This window comes from Saimiri boliviensis, chromosome 15 (genome assembly GCF_048565385.1).
Source record: "Saimiri boliviensis isolate mSaiBol1 chromosome 15, mSaiBol1.pri, whole genome shotgun sequence".
NCBI lineage: Eukaryota > Metazoa > Chordata > Mammalia > Primates > Cebidae > Saimiri > Saimiri boliviensis.
In genome coordinates, this window is record NC_133463.1 from 86,169,514 (window position 1) to 86,193,263 (window position 23,750).

The 23,750-nt window shown below is 42.8% G+C and overlaps 1 protein-coding gene across 4 annotated transcripts in view; it reads right to left on the bottom strand.

The window, feature by feature from the left end:
• FAM135B (family with sequence similarity 135 member B) overlaps positions 1-23,750 on the bottom strand; it is a 359,177-nt gene that overhangs the window by 136,734 nt on the left and 198,693 nt on the right. For all 4 annotated transcript variants that reach the window (XM_074387183.1, XM_003933681.4, XM_074387184.1 and 1 more), the window contains one exon: positions 1,455-1,594. In XM_074387183.1, coding sequence (XP_074243284.1) covers positions 1,455-1,594 — 140 coding nt within the window. The remainder of the gene's footprint in view (positions 1-1,454; positions 1,595-23,750) is intronic.

Below are 23,750 nucleotides of genomic sequence, written 5' to 3' on the forward strand. Positions count from 1 at the left end.
TCTGGAAGGCCTCTCCTGTCTGTCACTTGTCCTCCAGGGAATAACCTTTTTGGGTGAAGTCTGTGTTGAAGGTTGTGCTGAGCTCTTCACATTCTCATTATCTGAGTATCTCATGAGGCAACAGCCTGTCTTACACAGTAGGACCATCATGAGGTCTCTTCCACTTTGGGTATAACTGCAGCTTCACAAGACCTCCAGTGAGGCTGCAAACTCCTACCCTTAGGTCTCTCATGAGTGTGTCTCAGAGACTAGGGAGCTGAGGATGTGGCAGTGAGAAGGCTTGGTAATAGAGAACGCACGATCGATTTATCAAATTACATTGCGATATATTGATTTAATATTAGAATAAAAGCCCAAAATGCCAGGGGTTATTTTCATGTTCACTATTTTACCTCCAGCATGTACTCAGTGCTTAGTGAGTGCTCAATAAAGTTTTGAGGGAATGGATGGGTTAATGAATAAACAATGAGCGGCAGCTTTTCAATTTTAGCCACACGGGAGAATCTGGTCACTACCTAGACAATAAAAGATGTGGACAAAAAGCCAAGAAGCCTGAGAGGAGTACAGTAACAGATATCCAACAGGAGTTGTCATGTACACCACATGGGGACTGCAAGTAGGGGGGCTCTAATTAGGTCTTCATAGAATAGAAATACTCTTTCATATAATTCTCGGTATATTCTAGCAGGGAAAAATCAGCTGGAATGTGGCAACAGGTATAAGAAGTGAGGGTGGGAGAGGCAGATCAAAAGTGTGAGCTTCAAATATTTTTTTGAAATCTATTAATCTAATGGATAGAAAATTTTCAATCAAGTTTCCAACTAATAAAGCAAATCCCCCAAGGCCTCTGGGATTGCAATGACGCTGTTCCCTTTTCATTAGATGTCCTTCCTCTGTCTCTGGTGAATTCAGCATGTGCATCTAAAGCCAGCTCTTTTGTGTAAGTGTTGATGAACACCAGCTCTGTCATCTGTACAGAGAAGATTTCTCACATCACCTACCAAGGTGTTTGCTTATTTCTCTGTTTTCCTGCTAAATTATCAACCCTTTCAAGGCAGAGTTCCTGCTGCCTTCTCCAGTTTTGTTCCTTATCCGAGGGACCCACAAACAGGCCTGCAAAAAATAGTTACTCAAAATCACCTGCTGATTGACTCACTGACAGAGGGCCTGAACAGATGCGCAAGTGGATAAATGAGGAGGGAAGAAGAGACCCAGTAAATGAGTCGATGGAGACTGTTTGCACTTGAGACTACATGGAACAAGCAAATATATGAATAAAAAATGAGTAAAACAATGAATACATAAATAAGTGCATGAGTGCACTAAAAGCACTAATCTCTGTCAGATTTCAGAGTAAATCCGTACCAGCTTCTTTCACCATTTACCTAGCAGTGAGAGAGAACAGCCGTGAGAGGCAACAGCCACTTGTGGCGGGTGGCAGATTCATGACTTACCCTTTCACCATCTAAGAGCAAATGAGCTCGGAAGACCACAGCATCATTTATGGGCACCTCTTCATTCCGATATAAGATCTGAAAGACCCGGCTGTGCACAGTGCTGTCATGGACACAGGCTGAATGCAAGCTGCTGCTCTCTGCAAAACAAGAATCAGCAGGAACCCATGAACGCCAATACTGTCCTGTACCCGCAGTCCTGTTGAGTGTTCTTTCCTGCTCCAGGAGACTAATGGCCCCAAGTTGCCTTCCAGTTTCCAAAGCTCAAAATCATAGTTAACGAGGCCTCATCATATGAATATTTTGTTCATTGAGTTGGGCTGGTATCTCAGAAAAACCTCCATCCCTTATAAGCTATAAGATCTTTGCTAAGTCACTCATGCTGTGGGAAGTGCTCCTGGGCTGCTACGCAGTGCCTGCTCAACTTCTCACCTGTTCACCTGTTCACCTGTCCCCTCCTCTGTGAAGCATTCTATCATCCCCGTCTCCTAGAAACAATGAGAAGAATGGGGAGTAAAAGACAGAAGCCACCCTTCCTTCTGCAAGGACTTCCTAGTGCCCACAGAATCTCTCTCTTCTCAAAGGTGCTGCCTGCATATAATGTGTGTTATGAAGAACACTCTGTCTTGAGCTTTAGAAAACTGTGCTAATCCTAATTATGCTGTATATCAAGTTTTAAAGGAATTTATCTCTGTATCCTCCAATGCATTCTAGAGGTACTATAGTCCCTAAACAGTACTTCAAAGTTAAGTTATATTTCAAGAAGACAAATCTATTCAATGAGGTTAAGAAACCTTTCTGCATCTACTGTCCAGGGTTATTGTGGGGAAACAAATGGGTAAACTCCTCAAAATTACTTAACCCATAATCTACACAGTTAGAAATATATCTGAAAATAAAAATAATACACACACAAACACACATATGTGTACACACACACACACACATATATATATATATATATATATATATATATATTCTAAAATAAATAACACTGTCTAGGGTTATTGTGGGGAAACAAATGAGTGAAGTCCTCCAAATTACTTAACATATAAAATACACGGGTGCAGATACATGTAAATGTATACATATATATACACACACATGTGTATATATATTCTAAAGTAAATAATACTAATATTTTTATAAGGCAACAATTATTAATTACCCATTTATAATAGGGAACAACTATATGCCATTTTATAAGTTCTAAAGTGCTTTTCAATTGTGTTACTTTCCTTAATTATCATAACAAATCCATAAGGTAAATTTTTCACCAGATAAAGAGACAAAAGGTCAAAGCAGAGGCAGGTGCCTAAATATGTCCTTGTTATAAATGCCTATGTCTCCCCAAGATGCATATGTCCAAATCTAATCACCAGTGTGATATTTGGTGGTAGAGCTTTCGGGAGGTGATTACATCATAAGGGTAGAGTTCTCATATATAGGATTAATGCCCTTATAAAATGAGGCCAGAGATCTGGTCCCCTCACCGTTCCCACCATTGCAAGGATACGAGAGAGAAGTCACCAATCTGCAAACCTGGAAAAGGGGCCTCACCACCAGAACCCGACCATGCTGGCACCCTGATTTTTTTTTTTTTTTTGAGACGGAGTTTCACTTGTTACCCAGGTTGGAGTGCAATGGCGTGATCTCAGCTCACTGCAACCTCTGCCTCCTGGGTTCATCCAATTCTCCTGCCTCAGCCTCCCGAGTAGCTGGGACTACAGGCATGGGCCACCATGCCCAGCTAATTTTTGTATTTTTAGTAGAGACAGGGTTTCACCAAGTTGACCAGGATAGACTCGATCTCTCGACCTTGTGATCCACCTGCCTTGGCCTCCCAAAGTGCTGGGATTATAGGCGTGAGCCACTGTGCCTGGCCAGCATCCTGATCTTAAACCTCCAGTCTCTAGAACTGTGAAAAATACATTTCTGTGGTCAATAAGCCACCCAGTTTACGGCATTTTGTTACAGCAGACTAAGCTAGAGCACTGCTATATAATGAAGCATTGTGTGGATTCATCTTTACATCTACCTCTTTAATAAGAGAGAAAAATGAAGTCTCCAGTGAATGAATAAAATGCATCTATTTTCTAGCAAAGGGTGGAGACTGTATAAAACAGTACTGAAAGAATTAACTAGTTTGCCTGAAATGGGAGCCAAGAAAATAAGAGACAAAAAAAAAAAGCCAAAACAGCCTAACCAGCAAAGAAAAATACTAAGTACCTTGTACACTGTCTGTGGATGAATCAAAGAGTTCTTTGGAAACAGGAACATCCGGTAACAGTCACCTCCCAATGCACATTAACATCTAGACAACACCTACCTTGTAGCTTCAGAGCAAGGAAAAGAAAAATATGTAAAATGCCAGGTTGTTCTCAAGGCTACTCAGATGTGCCTGCTCTAATTTGCACTTTGTCATGAAGGCAATAAAATTACTGGCCTAACGCAGTTCTATGTAGACCTGCTGTATTCAAATTGATTCGGCTATTAAATAAAAATGATTCATGTGTGCAGACGCCTCTCTGTTTTTATTTGCCACCCTAGCTCTTTCTCTATCACCGCCAAGGCGCAGCTGATCTATAAGCCAGAATGACAATGTGGTAATGGATAGATGGGGTGAATGCCCTGAAGGTCAGAGCAGCACGGAGCAGTCTGCTACCGGGAGGGACAGCCAGCAAAACAGTTCAATCACTTGCCATCTTGGGCAAGTGACATCACCTCTTGTAACAGCAGCTTTCCATGTGAGAAATGGACACAGCCACACTGACCTCCTGGGATCGCTGTGGACCCAAAGAGGGCAAAATAGATCAAGCTCCTGAGACCAGGCACACACTGGGCGTACAATATACAGTATGATGACTTTTTAATTGTCTTTGCAGAGGGAGTTCTCAGTACTTTCTGTGGAATAAATTGTCACTGGCCACATTTTTACGGGAGATTAAGCGCCTCTGAATTTGAGCAGATTGGCAAACTAGACCACAGGGCTTAATGGGTATTTACTGAAAGTCACCAAATTCCGGGATGCCCCATTAAGCCTGGGTTAAGGAATTTTTCATATCTTAGGAGAATTTCTGGGTCAACTTCTCACCATTATTAAATAGGGCATCACATGGAACAGGTACCTTTTTTTTTTTTTTTTTTTTTGCAAGGGAAGGCTCACCAATCCCAAGACGTTTCCCTGGGATTGTGGAGATCACTGGGACAACATTTGCCTGCTTTGTTAACATTGAGATTCTCCCTTCTTCAACAACAGTCCACATCTGGATACCCGACCCAACCCACTATCCTCACTCCTCCTTCCTGGCAAATTCAGCACCTAGAGACAACAAAATCACATGCTCTCTCCACCCTTAAACTTACACTTTGGGATGGCAGCCTCTCCTAGCTATGGGGTAGATGGCCACTTTTCAATTTAGTGTATTTTTGTGTATTTTGAGGCAACAAGATTTCTACTCAAGTGGTCCAGTGAGAAGGTGTAGACTAGAGTCTCCCTATGTATTGTCTTCCTCTTTTGTGTGTGTCAGCCTTGGTCCCAGGCATGAAGAAAGTTGAAACTTTAAGGGGAAAAAAGAGATGGAAAGAAAATGGGTGGAAGAAGGAATGGGAATGTGAAGGAAAAAGAGGAGGGGAACAGAGAAAAGAGAGTACAGCAGGGGAGGGAAGAGGAGCTCTTCAAGTTTCAGTGCACAAAGAATACATTTCAAACAGCTCAACACGGAATTTCAGGCAAGAGGGCAAGAGAAAAAACAAAACTTTAAGGTTCTGTAGCTTCTTCTTCTCCCCTCACAAAATGAATGCTATTAATACTATATACATCTATGTACCTCTAAATGTTTACACCTTACATGAGAGCTTCCAGCAGCCCTAGAGGGATCTGTGAACACGGAGTGTAAAACACAGGTGTGATTCTTCTGACATGGATTCTATGCTCAACGCTCAATGCCCAAGCCAATAGCATTAGGGAAATTTACTTGTGGACTAAACTTCAATCCCCTTCCAAGAACATGGCCATGGCTCTGCCTGCACATAGGAGATTCCCAAAGAATCCGTATTGTGCCTCAATTCTGGAAGATGGCCCCTTCAGTTCCCCAGGCCTGAAGTCAGCTGGCTGAAGTCTGGACTGTTTGAATTTCCTTAAACTCAGGATATACTCTTACTCTTCCAATATGCAACAGCCAAGAGAAGTAGAAAATCCCCATTAGACTATGGGTCCCTCAAAGTCACAATGTTGGTTTTCATATGACAGAAAATGCTCCTTTAGTAAGGGAAGTATCAGCTCTAGACTTGTCCTCACTTTCTAGCTGTGTGGCCTTGGGCAGGACTATAAAATCTGAGCTCAAATGAGGCAAGAATCATGCCTTACTTAATTTCCATAATGAATGTAAGGCTTAGGTAAAATGGTGCATAAAGAAGTGTGTTTTTAACTGAAAAATTATCGAAACCCAAAGAAATTTTCTCATAGGTTGAAGATGACAATAATTAAGAGCAGGTGTCCCCAAACTTTTTACACAGGGGGCCAGTTCACTGTCCCTCAGACCTTTGAAGGGCCGCCACATACTGTGTTCCTCTCACTGACCACCAGTGAAAGAGGTGCCCTTTCCTGAAGTGCGGCGTTGGGGGGTGGATAAATGGCCTCAGGGGGCCACATGCGGCCCACGGGCCATAGTTTGGGGATGCCTGATTAAGATGCTTTAAGTGGGGTAAATTTTCTGACCCTTTCTAGGAACAGGAAGGACAGAAAGTCACTCTGAAGCCAAGCTTTATTTTTGCCAATGATAGGCAGAAGAGGAATCCCACTTTGAAAGGTATTCACTGTTTTTCCAGAGAGAATGAGCAGAATAATTTCCTGTAGTCGTGTGTGTGCTGCCTAGCTCACAGGGCCACTGAGCCTTCAATGCCAGGGTAGGGAGGTCCAATACATGACCTCTTGAGACTCCCCCAAGGTTGCTAGTTTCCTGAAGACCCCATCACTGGAGGGCAAGTGGAAAAATATGGATAATAAACCATGGGAGACAGGCAACCATGGTCTTGATGGCTTTTCTTGAAGTTGAAAATCAGGGATACTGTTGGACTGGGACAGACTCTTCCCAACCAGGGTGGTACTAGTGTCAATCACACAAGCACAACCTGTTCCCATAAATGAAGCTATCTTGAGAAAAGCTGGGGCCCAGGATGATGACTCCCGGTGTTCAGAAATGCTCAGGGTTTCATGGGTAGAAGGTTGGTCTGGCTACATTGTGAGCTGTATAGATGAGGACCCACCGAACCTGAGACAAAGACTGTGCTGTCAAGAGCAATGGCTGAATGTGAAAATGTTATATCTTAGCTCACTATATGCTGCAATAACACAATAGCACAGATGATGTCATTCATAATGCACAAAAATTGCCTGGCTCACAGTTCTGGAAACTGGGAAGTCCAATATCAAGGCGCTTACATCTGGCAAAGGCCTTCTTTCTGCATCATCCATCCCATTGCAAAAGGCAGAAGGGCCAAGAGACAAAAGTGAGCTGAACTTGCCCTTTTATAAAGGCAATAATTCCACCCAGTAGGGTAAAGCCCACATGGCCCAATACCTCTTACAGTTCTCACTTCAAAACTGTTACAATGGCAACTAAATTTTCAACACAAGTTTTGGAGGAGACAAAGATTTAAATCCTAGCAGTTTCTAATGAGTGATAACCTGGGAGCTCAGAGTGGAGGACCTAATGGCCTGTGCATATAACTGGACCAGCAAAAAGTTCACCATTGAAGACCCAAGCTTCCTCTAAATTCTAAAGACCCATGCTTCAACAGAGACACTGTGCCAATGAATGCCCCAGCAGCTAGGGGCTGATGAGATTCATTTCTATCCTAAACTAGCATTCAGAAAAGGACCACACTTCATTGTGTCAGCCCAGTGCTTTTTAGATGATGGGAGATGGGAAAAGTAAGTGGCATTTCTGCTAACAGGGCATTGAGATATACAAGCACTTTCTTGAAATACCTGAAGAGATGCAATTCTGTTTGTACCTTCAATTTTCGAAGCACGTCAAATGGGTGACACGTCAATAAAGAGATGCACTTTAGTTGTCATTTTGATTTCTGTCTCAAAGAAGAGAAAACATTTTTCTTGTTTTCTACTTAAAGTAACCTGCTGTACGTGGAGTACTGAATAGTTGGCTTTCACGCACAGGGACATACGTTCATACCTCACCTATAATTCCAGATTAATATGTTCCGATGTTTTTGCTATAAAATGTGTTTATTCATTCAATGAATATTAATTAATCACCTGTAATGCACTATGTCTGGGGCAAAGCATTGCGATTCAGCACTGAACCCTCACAGGGTTCCTTCTGGGACATTTATGTTTTACACTTCTGTCTGTGGAGTAGGGAATGAATATTCCCAACTGCCGTCCGACTCCACAGACGTCTCCTTGTGTAAATGAATGTTTCATCTTTCCACACACGTTGCATTAGTCAGAACGTCTTATATAGGCTAATTTAAAATTCTGATTGAGGTGGCAAGTTATGTAAAACAAACTGTAAAACAAAATTATGTAAAACAAATTGATCATAGATGCTATTTATTAATTATACGATTGGAAAAGTCATTTTTCTATAAAACATAATACATATAAAATGGTTTTGTTAATTGCAAATTGCTCAATTAAAGTTAGCCTGAGGTTTACTGGTCTAAATCCTAGATATTTTGTGTTCCTTAAATCACTGAGTATGGCTTTGGGGTATATGTGTTGTCATCTTATTCATGAGGAAACATGATTAAAGAGATTGTTACATCCTCAATATCAAATATGGTAGATGGTACAATGGTGACTCCAAATGCCTTTTTTAAAATTTCACTCCTTAATTTGTTTATTCATTCATTCATTATTTAACTCAACAACCACGCAAGCAATATGTCAGACATAATTCTGTCACTGGTAAAGATAAAACAATGACAAAGAATATTCTTTGATATTTAGTACAATATTTCACAACCTTTTCTTTTCCTTATTTCAAGTGTACTATTCATCAATTTCTGTTTAATAAAAAAAAATTTAATTCTGAGAATGATAGAGCAAAAGGCTTTGCATATCACTTACACTTAAATATTTAGCAAATCAATCCAGCAATCAATTTATTAATAAATGCAGAAATGGAGGGATATGACTTTTGGAAGTTACCCAATGTTTGTGATAGTTCTAGTTTGTGATAGTTCTGATATCCAGAATTTCTGACTTCTAGGCTGCTCTGCAAGAAAACCCAACTTACAAAGCATATGCCATGCTCTGGCAGAAAGTCCTATTTATAGGAGGGCAACCAAACTGAAGAGGCCAGTAAAAAGCACCATTTAACCCACTGAAAATAAGAAAGGCTGTCACTGCAATTTAATAGGAAGCACTCTCTCATCAACACCGAGTGGGCTTAATTACTTAATTATAAACCATTGTGGCCTACTATTAGAATAAGCCGAGTAAGGCCAGCACTTGATTACACTTTATTATCTAATAACGTGTATTGCTCTATAGTCTCAAAAGTAAAAGGCCAGAGTGTTGCCTCTGGTACACTCTAGTTGCTCAACACAGAAACCCACTGGATTTCCTTCAATTGGTGCTAACCGCTGAGTGGTCTCAGGTATTGCAGTTTGGATTTCAATAACAGAGTCCAGTGCATGGTCCTGTACCTCATGCTTGTGTAAGCACATAGATTTGAGTTAAAAGACATGGATTTGCCCTCAGGTCTGCCATGTACACACTGTATACCTGTGAACAAAGAACTTGCACAGTCTAAGACTCGGTTTCCTCATCTGTGAACTGGGGATGGAAAAACAATACCTGTCTCAGGGTTGCGAGCGTTTTACGAGATAACCTATGAAAGTACCTGGTACAAGATGTAGCATATAATAGGGGCTCAGACAAATGGAGTGAGTAAAAATGCTGCTGGATCAACAGGACTGTGGAGCTATATGGCTATTACAAATTGCCCAGCATTGAATTTTACCAGCTACTAGAAGTCTCAGTGGGGGCAAAGAGTAGAAAGAAATCTCTTTCTTTTCTTTTCTTTTCTTTTTTTTTTGAGATGAAGTCTCACTCTGTCACCCAGGCTGGAGTGCAGTGGGGCCATCTAGGCTCACTACAACCTCTATCTCCCATGTTCAAGCGATTCTCCTGCCTTGGCCTCCTGAGAAGCTGGAATTACAGGCACCCAAGCCAATTTTTGTATTTTTAGTACAGACGGGGTTTCTCCATGTTGGTCAGATTGGTCTCGATCCCCTGACCTTGTGATCCACCTGCCTCGGCCTCCCAAAATGCTGGGATTACAGGTGTGAGCCACCACACCCAGCCAAAAGAAATCTTTAATTACCCTTTGACACCATGAAGCAAGCAGGCTTGGCCCTGGGCAGTGGGCACGGCCTGAATGGAGCCATGGAGCACCTCCCTGCTTACAAGCTGGGACATGGTGGGTGAGACTTTCGATCTACTGGCCTTACTTTTTTACAGGCGAAAATGACAGTAACAGTCCGACTACATGGGGGAGCCAGATGATGCCTCATGCCCACCTCGCCTGCTCCTCCAGCTCTGGCAGCTCTTCAGCTTCTCTCTCAATCGCTTCCTGTCCTTCTGGATTCCCAGGTCCTCCTGCACCTCCCGCCTCTCTGTGTCACAGAACCCCAGGTCATGGCCCCAATTATTTTCTCTGTTATTAGCTGTGCTCCTTCCCTAGTGTCATTTCCTAGGCTTTCTACGCCACCCACAAGCTGAGCACTCTCAAATGTAGTAACGCCAGCCCCATCTCTCTCCCGAGTGGGTCTGATCCTTCACCACTTGCTGTGATTTCTTTGATGTCAAATAAAGATCAGAACCCTCACATGTCCAGTATAGAACTTTTGATATTTCCCAAATATATTCCTTTTTCTAGTGTACCCATGCTAGAGAAATACTTCCTGGTCATTTAGTTCCTGTTTTCCACTCACCTGCTCTCTCCAATCATCAGCACATAGTATGGATTCACACCCAAATCCAATCCTATCTGTTTTTTTTTCAATATTGCATAGTGAAAACCTTATTTTTTGCTTCTGCTCTTACCACCTATTTGTCTACTAATATAAAATATAAACTAGATGTTGGCTAGACAGGATGGCTCATTCTTTTGGTTGGTTTGTTTTGAGAGAGTCTCGCTCTGGCGCCAGGCTGGAGTGCAGTGGCATCATCTCAGCTCACTGCCCCCTCGATGGCTCATTCTTATCATCTCAGCATTTCAGGAGGCAAAGGTGAGAGGATCACTTGGGGACAGGAGTTTAAGACCAGTCTGGTCAACACAGTGAGTCTCTGATCACTCTATCTCTACAAGTTTTTGTTTTTTTTTTTTTTTTTTAATATATAAAATTAGCTGGGCATGGTAGTGTGTGCCTGTAATACTCACTACTCATAAGACTGAAGTGGAAAGTATCTTAAGCCCAGGAATTCAAGGCTGCTTCAAGGTCAGAGCCATGACCTTGTCACTGCACTCTGGCCTAGGTGACAGAGAGCTTGTCTTTAAAAAATAATAATAAATTATTACATAAAATATGAACCAAATGCCATTATCCCCTCCTTGCACTTAGAAGGAAATCCAAAGTCTTTAATGTGGTTAATTGGCCCTAAATGAGGAGTGTGAGAGCTATGGCCACAGTGAGGACTGAACACAGAGCTGATGCTTTGTGCTGAATCAAGACCTGGCAAATATTTATAGAATGCATGACTGGCCAATGCTCCAAGCGGCCTGATCACAGAGAACTTGGCAGCAGTGTGTAGTAACATTTGTGGAGGTGAACTGAATCTCAGATGGAGCAGCTAGCTCACTGAGGCTGTCTCTATACCCTGCTATGTCCTCATGATGACCCAGGGTCCACTTCAATCCAGGTTCCCTTGCAAAAGGCTGGCACAAAGGATTCCCGGGATGCACAACATGGGGCTTTTTGAGAAGGGTATAGCTGAAGCCCCATCTTCGAATCTTGAAACCCATCCTGTTAATAAGTCATCAGGAGACTCAGCAAACGGGAGGCAAAGAGCCCTGTTGATGTGATTCAGGCTTTCCTGAGCCATCTGCCTCCCCATATGCTTCTCGAGGAGAACTAAGTATAGCCACAATTGCAGCTAATCAAATATTTGTCAGAGCTGCAGTGTCCCCACCCGATCATGGTCTCCAGGATGTGCCAAGGAGCACAGAGCTGTTCGCGAGTCCACGGTGACCTTGGCCTTAGTTGGAGGTCACAGAATATAGGGGGAAGTTGTGACTACAAAAAAATAGCAGGGAGCCCCGGAGTCACAGCTGATTAGTGAAGAACAGGTGGTCACTCTGCCTTTGTCTTCCACAGAGATGCCAGATGCCTCCAGCAGGCCCTGACCACTCCAGAGGCTAAGCTAAACCTAGCCAGTCCAGAAAGAGAGCAGTAGCCTCAGTCCCAACTCCCTCCAAGGTCTGAGGCCGTCACCAACCCAAGCATTGAATGAGCTGTCCCCGTCACGGCACATGCTCACCTGGACTGTCTCTCCTTTCCTCTCTTGGTCCCCTACCTTCTGTCTATTAGGGCACACACCCACACACCAGGGTGTACTTGCAGTCTGGAGAAGGGCAGGATATTCAAAATTGGTGAGCACAGACAGCACCCAGTCAGAATGCCTGCCAGGCAGGGGGCGAGCAGGGCCTGCCGGTCATCGGCTGCCCTGGTGTAAATCCTTTAGTTATGGATGATAGAGAAGGTGAGGGTCTGCACTGGGGACCAGGGCAACTGGTCACTGTAGTCTCGAAAGGAAGACTTGGAAAGCTCAGGACAGTGCCTGTTATAACAACTACTCATACCAGATGCACTGGCTGAATATTGCCCCTGGTTAAAATGAGCAAAAGGTATCCCCATGCCATGCACAGGTCAGTTCTGCCGAGACCTGTCTCTGCAGCTCGAGTTTTGTCTTCTCAGCTTCACAGCATTTCATCTCATTCATTCTCCTAGACTCCAGTGGCAGCCCAGAATGACCTGATCTCTCCTCCAGGACAGCAGAAGCTTTTGCAGCTGACATTTTTCCTTTCCTTATTCAGTTCCTCTCTCTGCTGCTTACACATTGAGCCAAATGCTGCAGATACATTGTCTGTGCATGGATTTGGGAATTCCTTCAGGGAGAGCTCACCTCTCTCCAGCTCCGCAATAGCCATATACTCTCCCAGATGCCTGCATACCTCAGAGTCCCAGCCAGCCCAGTGGGTGACCTGGTTTCTGAAGGGTCACCTTGACTCAGACTCGGCCCTGGCTGAACCAAGCAATTAACTTTCAATTACAGCAAATGCAGTACAGAAGGGTCTAAACCACACATTTCAACCAAGTTCTTGAATTATTTCTTGATCTGAACTTCTGGATGTAAGCCCCTTAGCTCCAGTCAACAACTGGAGAAGTCTCAGGCATAGCCAGAGTGTATGGTAACCACACACTTACTGGTGCTGATACTTCAGGGAGTAGGGCCTTGAGAAACCGATGCAGAATCCAGCCCATTTCAAACTGTCACCCTTTCAGCAAGCTTTCTCTGCCTGTCCCAGGTAAGTGTGAATGTTCTCACCCTGGATCATATGCATTTACTGCTCAACAACACTCGGCAGGCAGAAGATGCTACCCATCTCTTCAATGCATCCCTCCAACACACGCAGTCCATTCATCCGCAATACTGACAATTCCAGGGACCTTGCAGGATCAGTAGACACAAGATGCTCCTTGCTCTTGAAGAATGTCTGACATTATTCTCTTCTCTTGAATAAATGTGACGATTTCCTCATTAGTGTCACCTGTTGAATCTTGCCCTTTGGCCCCACCGCAGCAGGTATATGACTCTTGCACTCAGCCCCCAGCAACATACAAAGGACCAGCTGATGGTGCCCCTGGTGCCTAAGCAAACTTTCATGGTTGCCTCTGAACCAAGATGTTGATGTGAAAATAAATGAGCAGAGGAGAGCAGGTCATCTGGCAGCCGAATCTAAGCTGCAAACTTTGCTGCTGAGGATGCAGAGCTAAGTGTTCATGGAGACTGCAGCCAACTGACTAAGCCGTGGCTGACACCCTACCAAGTGATACTGCAACTTTTAGGTGACTCTTTTGACCCCTCGTGTCTGAGAAAATTCTGCCTCCACCATCTGAAAGTCACAGTGTCACCTGCCTGGGTGTCAGCCAAGGCTTAGCCAGTTGGCTGTAGTATCAATGAACACCTAGGCCTACACCCTCCGAAGCAATATGCTTCAGTTCAATAAAACAGATGGGACAAGATGACTTGAGGGATGTGACAGTCCTGCTTTGGGCCACTGGGATACTGAAGAGGCTCATATGTTTTCCTACTATATAAAAACATGATTTTTTTTTTTTTTTTTTGAGACAGTCTCGCTCTGTCACCCAGGCTGGAGTGCAGTGGTGTGATCTCAGCTCAACACAACATCCACCTCCCAATTCAACCGATTCTCCGGCTTCAGCCTCCCAAGTAGTTGGGATTACAGGTGCCCACCACCGCCCCGGCTAAGTTTTCTGTATTTTTAGCAGAGATGGGGTTCTGCCATGTTGGCCAATCTGGAGGATATAATTTTTTTCTAAAAAGAACTTCATTTTCTATAAAATGAAGCCATACTATCTAATCACAGGGTTGTCACGAGTATCGAATGAGATGATAAAAATCGGTGCCTATGGCTTACTGTACACGAACAGCATTGTTCAATGTTTTAATTACTTTCTTGACTTTTGGGGAGAGGGAGCGTGGGTACTGGCTCGTAGTGACATCCACCATGCCAATTCTAAGCTTCTTTCAGATTAGACCTGGTTACTTCTTGATAATTCTCAGAAGTCATATCACACTGCTTGCCCAAATGACCAATCCATAAATATTTTTGAATGTTCTCTTTCCTCTGACATTCTTTTTTCCACTTTCTTCTCATCCATTAAGACTCTGCTTATTTTTCCCCTCCTCAGAAGCTCTTCCCTCAATGCCACAGGCAGAGTAATTGCTCCCTCATCTGTTTCCACAGCATTTTGCACCGGCTCTTGTTGAATACTTGTTCCTCTAAGTAGCAGATCTGTGTGTCTTTCTGTAACCAGACTCTGGGCTTCTTTAAGACTGAAGAGCACACCACTCACCAACGAGTTCTAGGATTCTAGCAAGGTGCTTGACATAAGAGGCACATAATTAGTCTTTTTAAATGAACTGATATCATCCTCACCTCAAAAGTCTGCCTGTTTCTCAATGACCTCTTAAATACTACCTCTTCCACGAAGATCTTCCCAATTAGAAGGCAGAATTCAGTATACTTATAAGCAGCACAGGCTCTGATTCAGACTGATCTTTATTGAAGTTCAGGCTTTCCATGCATTTGCAAATCATTTATCCTTTTTGAGAATAGCTCTCTTCACATATAAAATAATCATGAAAGATTAGATAAGACAAAGATGGCCATCATCATTATTATTAAAACACATATCTTCCTCCTGTTTATTCATCTAGCTTTACACCTTTCCTGTGTCCCACAGAGTCTGCCCCCTATTTTATTCTTCTTAGAGTCACCTTATTGCCACCCACCTACTTCCTCTCCTCCTCTGTTGTTCTGTAAGTTCCTTAAAGGGCATAGAATTAGGAAATCACTTGAGTCTCTTCCCTGTGACCTAGATCAGTACTTTAAATAAACTAGATGCTGAAAAACTTGCCAAGTGAGCACCTGAGTTAGACTGGGGAACTTGCTTATCCCCCAAAGAAGGCTGAGTACTCACTATATAGGCCTCTCATTCACGACATGTGAGAACAGAAAAGGGCACAGACACTTTGGGGGATCGTTTGGGGGTTTCAAACTCATATAACCAACATGAGGACTGGGAGCTAAAAGAAAGTCACATAGTTTTTTTGTTTTGTTTTGTTTTGTTTTTTTGGCAGAGTGTCGCTCTTGTTACCCAGGCTGGAGTGCAAAGGCGCGATCTCAGCTCACCGCAACCTCCGCCTCCTGGGATCAGGCAATTCTCCTGCCTCAGCCTCCTGAGTAGCTGGGATTACAGGCACGCGCCACCATGCCCGGCTAATGTTTTATATTTTTAGTAGAGACGGGGTTTCACCATGTTGACCAGGATGGTCTCGATCTCTCGACCTCGTGATCCACCCGCCTCAGCCTCCCAAAGTGCTGGGATTACAGGCTTGAGCCACCACGCCCGGCTGAAAGTCACAAAGTTTTATAAACCTGTTTCAGGAATAGGAACTGTGGCCTCAGAAAGATGAAGAATCCAGCAAAGGCCAACACTAGAATCTCTAATCTACTTACATGCTTACCAGGGCACCACAAACTATTTCCAAGGCTCTCTTGACTCCTCGTGTCCAAGAAAATTCTACAGTTACTATTTGAAAGTAGTAGTATCACCTAGATGGGTGTCAGCCAAGGCTTAGCCCTTTGGCTCTAGCAGCAATGAACACCTAGGCCTACATCCTCAGAAGCACTTTTTGCAGCTTCAGATCCAGCTCCCATATGGCCCAGATACCCTGGGCTCATTTACCTTCCCATCAACATCTTGCTGCAGAGGTAACCACGCAAGTTTGCTGTTTAGGCTCCAGGGCTGCAATCAGCCGCCCTTCGTATGCTGCTGGGGGCTGAGCACAGGGAGCAGCTTCTCCCCTTGACCAAACGTTCCTTACTGTACCTTCCTCGTGATCTCTTGTTACTGTGTGGCTGTGTATTTGCATGTCTGTGTGAGTTCCTTTGAGTTCAGTCACGCTGTGGCTCATCGCAGCAGCCACAGGCCTTGGTACGGGGTAAAAAGCAAAATTTAATGGCTGTGTTACCCAAAAAAGAATGAGGTTCATTTGCCTGGCAAGTAACAGACAAATCTCCACAAGAGCACAGGTTTTGATCGAAAGGATAGGAGTTATATCACTTATCACAGGGAGGAGAGTTATAAGGAGGAAGATATGTGTTTTAATAATAATGGTGATGGCCATCTTTGTCTTATCTAATCTTCCATGATTATTTTATATGTGAAGAGAACTATTCTCAAAAAGGATAAATGATTTGCAAATGCATGGAAAGCCTGAACTTAAATAAAGATCAGTCTGAATCAAGTGATAGGAGTTATATCACTTATCACAAGGCAGGAGAGCACTGGGGGTATTCTCCATGCAGTGTCTCCCCAAGGAAAAGTGACAGGAAGGTTTTATGGGGTGGTGGAAATGGGAGAGGCTGCATCATGGTATGCAGAGGAAGGGGCTCAGTGGTACAGATGTGGTGAGTCATCACGTCAGCACAGAGGTTACATGTCACAGTAATGAAGCTACAGCTCCTCCTTGGGTGCATGCTTTAGCACGGTAACCAGGAAAGTTCACCCAAGTTCACCTATAAGTTGCCAAGGCTGTCAGAGCTGCTTCCGCACAACTAGGTGATTACATTCCACACAGAATTTTGGTGGTGGCAGGGGGGAGTGTGTGTGAGGGAGGAACAGGCACAGGAAGCTGTAAAATAGGTGAATTGCTCAAGTTGATTAAACTCCTATAGTCCTGGGAGATTCTCCATGCCTGCTTGTACCTAGAGCGTTTCAACTATTTTTCCTATTTTATTTTACATATGCAACATTTCCCCCTAAACCAGATTCTTGCCAATGATGTTGAAATGTATTCACCATTCTCTCATTAGAATATACGCAGAAGTCAAATCCCACAGCTCTTCCTAGATACTCTGGTCGAGTAGCAACCAACTGACCTGAAGGATGTCTCTACTGGCTGTTTCCATTTCTCCATTGCTCTACTCACTCTTCAAAACCCCAAAGCTGGTTTCTGTTCTCTTAGCAACAGAAAAAAAAAAAAAAAGAAAAAACCTATCCAGGTCAATCGTGTCCCATGTTTCTAAAAGTTGGAGGAAATTTTTAGTACACAATATAGTTGAATTCTCAGCAGCATTATACAATGTTGGTCAACTCCCCCTCCCTTGAAATACCCGCTTCCCTTGGCCACTGCAAAACAAAGCTTCACTATTTTTTTCCTCTTGACTCTCTGATAGTGTGTTTCTCTGTATCCTTATCACAGTCACCTCGCTGGAAACTGGAGTGCCTTTCCCCAATCCAGTGTCACTCTCTGTCCCTGTGAGGGTGGTTTATTTCATGGCACAAATTACTGCTCTTTGTGGTATACTGATTATCTTCTTTTTAAAAAAATTTAAAAATTATTTTAGAGACAAGGTCTCTCTGTGTTGCTTATGCTGGAGTGCAGTGGAACATTAATGGCTCACTGCAGGCTCAGCCTCTGGGTTCAAAGGATCCTCCAGCCTCAGCCTCCTGAGTAGCTGGAACTACAGGCATGCACCATTGTGCCCAGCTGATTATCTTCTTTTTCAATCATAATATGAGCAATAAGAGAGCAGAAAATCTACCTATTTTGTGCATTTTCCAGGTCCTACACATAAAGTGGCATCTAGCACATGGCCGCCCAATAAAAATTATGTCTCTAAAACAGATTTTTCTTCTAAGTTCAAGATCTATATGTTAAATTGGCTACTTCAAGTTTTACGCTTAGATTTTCAAACATACCATACATTTAACATGTTCAAAAGTAATCTATCATCTCAGAAGATAATACAGGGGAAATATTCAGATTTCCTCAGGTCTGGTAATGAGTTTTTAGATATGACACTAAGGCACAGTTCCTGAAAAAGAAAAGAACTGACAAACTAGATTTCATTAAAATTATAATTTTCTGCTCACTAAAAATCATTGCTAAGAAAATGGCTGATTTCTTCCAGCCACAGGCTGGAAGAAAATGTTTACAGAAGGCATATTTAATAATGGAATGTTATCTAAAGTACATTTAAAAAATCTTAAAACTCAACAATGAGAAAATAACCCAATTAAAAAATGAGCCAAAGATCTTAACAGATACCTCACCAAAGAAGATACAGGAATGAAAAATAAGCATATGAAAGGTTGTTCCACATCATATGTCATCAGGGAAATGCAAATTAAAAACAGCGAGATACTGTTACACACGTATTAGAGTGGCTAAAAGTCAAAACTGTGATAACACCAAATGCTGGAAAGGTTTTTGTTGTGGAGTAACAAGAACTCTCATTCACAGCATGTGGGAGTGGAAAAGGGCACAGGCACTTTGGGACACCGTTTGGTGGTTTCTTACAAAACTATGCATACTCTTACCATATGATCTAGCAGTTGCACTCTGTGGCATTTACCCAAAGGAGATGAAAATACATATTGACGTAAAAACCCACACCAAAAGTTCATAGCAGGTTTGTGTGTGTGGTTTTGTTGTTGTTATTGTTTTTGAGATGGAGTCTCACTCTGTCGACAGGCTGGAGTTCAGTGGTGTGATCTCGGCTCACTGCAACCTCCGCCTCTCAGGTTCAAGTGATTCCCCTGCCTCAGCCTCCAGAGTAGCTGGGAGTACTGGTATGCACCACCACGCCTGGCTAATTTTTGTATTTTTAGTAGAGACTGGGCTTCCCCATGTTGGCCAGTCTGGTCTTGAGCTCCTGACCTCAGGTGATCTGCCCACCTTGGCCTCCCGAAGTCCTAATATATTTCTCAAAGCAGTTTTGCTTTCCCTCAGCCCTCCACCTCCATAACACTCCAGGATCCAACCACTTCCAGCTCGCTGTTCTCCAGCCTCGCTGGCCAGCCAGCCCCTCCCTGTTACATGCTACCTTTGCCCATGCTGTTCCTCTGCTTGGAATGGCATTTTCCTTCCCTGGGATGGGGAAATACCCCATGGCTTCTACTCATCCCTCACCTCTATGTTCAGGCATCCCTTCATCCCTGGAAAGCCTTCCCTCATCTCCCTAACATGGTCAGACATTCCTCTTAGTGCTGTGACATTAGTTGGTGTAGAAATAACTTTGTGTGATTATCTGTATAGTAACTGCCTCCAGTATTAAACTTAGGCCTCTATAATGGGAGGTTTGTTCTGCTTAAACAGATCTGCTACACCGCATAGCACCCAGCTGCTCAACAGATAGTGGCTGAATGCGGAACTTTAAAAAATATAATATTCAGTTTGAAACAGAGTATGAGGGCATGAACTCGTTGACCATTTTTAAAAGCATTTCTTTATCATCTGACCTTTACAAAACATAATAAATATATAGAGAAGTCAAAGAATTCACTTGAAATGAAATTAAAAACCAAACTAGAAAACACACATTGGGTCTACTAATTTTTAAACTCTCTGAGATTCAGGTTCCTTCTGCAGGAACAAAGATATGTTTCTCTACAGATCGTTATGAGGATGTATACAATAATATCTACAAAAAATCTAGCACAGTGCCCGGTGTATTCAGTTGTACAGTCAATGAAAATTTGTTAGTGCCATTACTACCAATCCATGAAAATATGGGTCGGCCATTGGCACATATTTCAGAAAGCTGAGCAAAGTACACTTACCTTAAGGAAGATAAACAAGAGCATTAATTTCCAGGTGTCATGATTTTTATTGTGTCTTAAACTTTAACAATATTGACCTGATAGCTCTAAACCAAAGCCATCAATGCTGCAGAATGTTTGCTCGGGTGAAGCTTTCAAACAGGATTTAGGTGAAGAGAAAGGTTTCTGAAATAGAGTCTGGAAGTGATGTGAAATTCTTCATTCATCACCTTATCTTTGTATCCACCTATCAGTCCATTGGCTCAAAACTTAAGTATTGAGTAGTTGAGATGCACCAGGCACTTGACTTACGGCAGTGAAGGGGATAGAGTTTCTGTCTTCACAGAACTTACACTATAGAAAAATAAAAACAGAAACAAAAATATAAAGCCCACAAAACACTCAAGTAATCATTCTGTTCTAATGCCATAAATGTAAAAGAAATTAAGATAGAAAATACAGAACACTTAATTTGTAGATAGGAAGGGACTTGGTATATAATGATGAACACAGGCATTTATATAAATTGTTGCTGGACAGAGCCCAGAACAGACCTTGCAAACCAATGTGAGGGAGCAGATTCAGAAGCAGGGCTCACAGGGAGTGGGTGAAAACCACGGCTCTTGGACTCCTTGGTCAGCTTAGCAGAGGAACGTGGTGTCAGACAGAAGGGGAAGATTTTGGAAAGAAGACATATGCAGATGTTTGGAGCCAGCTTTTGCTAGGCAGTCACTGGTTATGCCACCTCCAATGGAGAAGATAAAAGAAGTCACCTCCTTTTATCCACATATAGAGGGCCTACTCAGAAAGCTTGGTATAGATTCCCATAGTTTTGGGACCAGAAGCACAGGCATATTTCACTCCTCAGAAAGCTAAGGCCATCCCAGGCAACAAGAAGAAGGCTAATGCAGCAGGATATGCTTGAACATTTAGAATTTGTTGAGGCAAACGAAGCATTGCTCATGGACTAGAGGTGAGACATGTGGGGAAAAGAGTTGTCCTGAGGCCATTTTAAGGCCTGCCCAAGACTCCAGCAGGAGATTTCTGTGTGTTTGAAACACGTCCAATTACAAAGTGTACATCCCAGGCACACTGAATCAGCAGAGAGCCTCAGGAGGGGAGTCACTCACGAGGGAGCCCTGAGGTTCCATCAGGACAGCAGCCTGGGCTACAGCTCAAGCACACCTTGATATCAGAGACCATGAGACCTGAACACAAATCCCAGGCCCGCCAGTTTACCTCCTGGACCCTCACTTCTACCTGCAAAAAAGAATATTAGCGACAGCATCGAGTGATTGGGAAGAATGTTTACATGAGTAGGAAAGCCCATTTTAAACATGCTTATAGGCAAAAGCTTCAATGCACTACACTTCCAAATTTAAAATGTCTGTATGATGAAAACTGCCTAAAACAAAGTTAAAAGACAAACCACAGAGTAGGAGAAGATACTTTCTACATGATGCATCAAAAAATCGTTATCAAAGATGTGGTTGGCAGTAGAAAGAAAATAAAAATCTGTAATGAGGGAATAAATTATCCAAAGAAACAGAAGCAAAAGTTATAGATGGGAGATTCCCAAAGGGAAAACAAAAATAGCCAATCAGCATGAGAAGACGGTCAACCTCCTTAGTAATTAGGGAAATGTAAAAAAAAAAAAAAAAATACATCTTACCCTTCTTGATTGGTTTGAAGAAATATTTCCATCAACTGCTAGTGGAAGTTTAAACTGACACTTTGAAGTACATTTTGGAAGTCTTTTTTAAAAAATCTGCATGCCCTAGGACTATTTCAGCAATGTGGCTGCCTGGTATCTCCCTTAGAGAAACTTTTCACATGTTTTCACAAAGAGGGATGGACAGAATGGTTATGGAATAGTCCTCACTTGTAAAAGCCCTCACACAGTGGCAGGCTAGTACATGTTTAACAACTAGCTTCCCCCAAACAGATCTGATTTGCAGTGTTTGCTGATTTCCTGGCACACACAGCACCGGCATGGCCAATTTAAAGCTACTGAAATGAAGTCACTAAAGGAGACGGATGTCCACAATCAGCTTTTCTGAGTGGCACGAGCTGGCTACAACACACCACTGCTCCCAATAGTGCATGTGGACAGACTGTGTTGAAGTACAAAAACCAAAATCGACATGTCAATGGAGCACAATAAGAAAAGTAGATGATATATACCAACAAGTTAGCAATGGTTTCTTTGGCTCTTGGATTCGGGTCACAATCCAATGTCTTTAGGCTTATTTGTAACATTCTCAAGGGACGGTTTGTCCTAGAGAATTTCTATAACCAAATGAATGAAGTAATGAAATTACCATGTAGTTACCACTTATGTAGCAAAATTAGTACAAAAACAGCATTAGGGAAACAGCCAATCAGTGATGGTTCCTTTATTACCCTAACTCTCATTATAAGACCTCGGGCATGCTGAGGAAAACCAATAAGGTTTGTTTATTCATTTATGAAATAAGTTATTACTGAACGCCCAATTTATACCAAGCACCACAAAAGAAGAAGGTGAACAAGAAGTACATCAAATTACCCAACCAGGAAGTTTTATAATCTGTCATTGAAGAAATAGACGTTAAGGAGTAATCTCCATTGTACAAATGTGCAAATCTACCTGAGAAAAAGAGAAAGGAAAAACGAGATGGTGTGGCCTTGAGGACATCTGGGGTGCTGGGCGAGGTTTCAGAGCTAGGGAAGCCCTTCGAGGCTTATAAAACATTCTGAGGGATCTGGAGGATAGAAAGGTAGGGGAGACAAAGGGAAGCGCAGAGACGGGGAGTGATCATGCCAAGGAGAAAGCTCCTGGCAAGGTGTGCAGGTAAGAGAAAGCAGGAGATGCTGAGGAAATGGAGGAGGTCTGCTGGGCTGGAACATGCCAAGGTGAGCTGATGCCAAAGGGACAGACAGTGCTGGGCTGAAGAAGCCTTGACAGCCAGGTCCATTTTGATAATCAAAATAAAGTATGATAAAGAAAGACAACAAGCAGATCAAAGTATTTTTACTTTTTAAAAGATAATTTTCTTTTAAGGAGAGCGCTAAAAGATAAAATTCCTCAGAAACAAACTACCCAGTAATAAAATCCCCCCAAATTTTTTTCTACAGTGTATATTAAAGATGATCTACCTTCAGAGCTTTGGAGAAGTACCTAGAAATGTTAACTGTCATCCAGTAGGTCTCCAGTATACGCAGATGTCCTTCTGATTACAAAACTTGCCCATGCAGGCTGGAAGTCTGCCTAAGACAGGGTCCTGCCCAGCCAGTTCCTTCTGAAAACAGAAAGCATTTGCTTTTCTGCTTTCTCCATGCCTTCCTGACAAGTTTCTCATTACCCTCTGTCAGCCTGGTTTTCCTGTGGACATTTTATCTTCATTTATTTGGCCGCAGGTCCAGTTTCTCTGTAGATAAAAACCTCCATTTTCCTTTTTGTAAAATAAAAGAGAGGTTCTTTCAGACAGGTTGTCCAAGCCTCTGCCATCAGGATGTGTGAGTTTATGATTGCCATGTATGCCCATCCAATAGGAATCACAATCTCTGAATAGTGGAGAATATTCTTCTTATTTTCTGGCTTATCTTTTCCCCTCAGAGTTGTTGAAGAAAGAATATTTACTGACCAAGGGATTAATGCAGTGACAAATGAATCGTTCACTTAATCAATAAACTCATTCACTCAGCTCTGCTAGGGCTTGCACTCTCCCACTACACTTCCATGTGCTTTGGTCCCAAAGCCGTGGCCCTGGACATTTCTCAGAATTGGCTCCAGTGCGGTGGTACCTTCCCAGGAGACCCTCTTAGGGCAAGGAGGAAACCTGCATTTTTTCGGAGTCATCCTGAGTATACTTCCAGTAACTCCTCAGCATCGTTCACTAACACACCGTTAAGACCTCTGTTTAT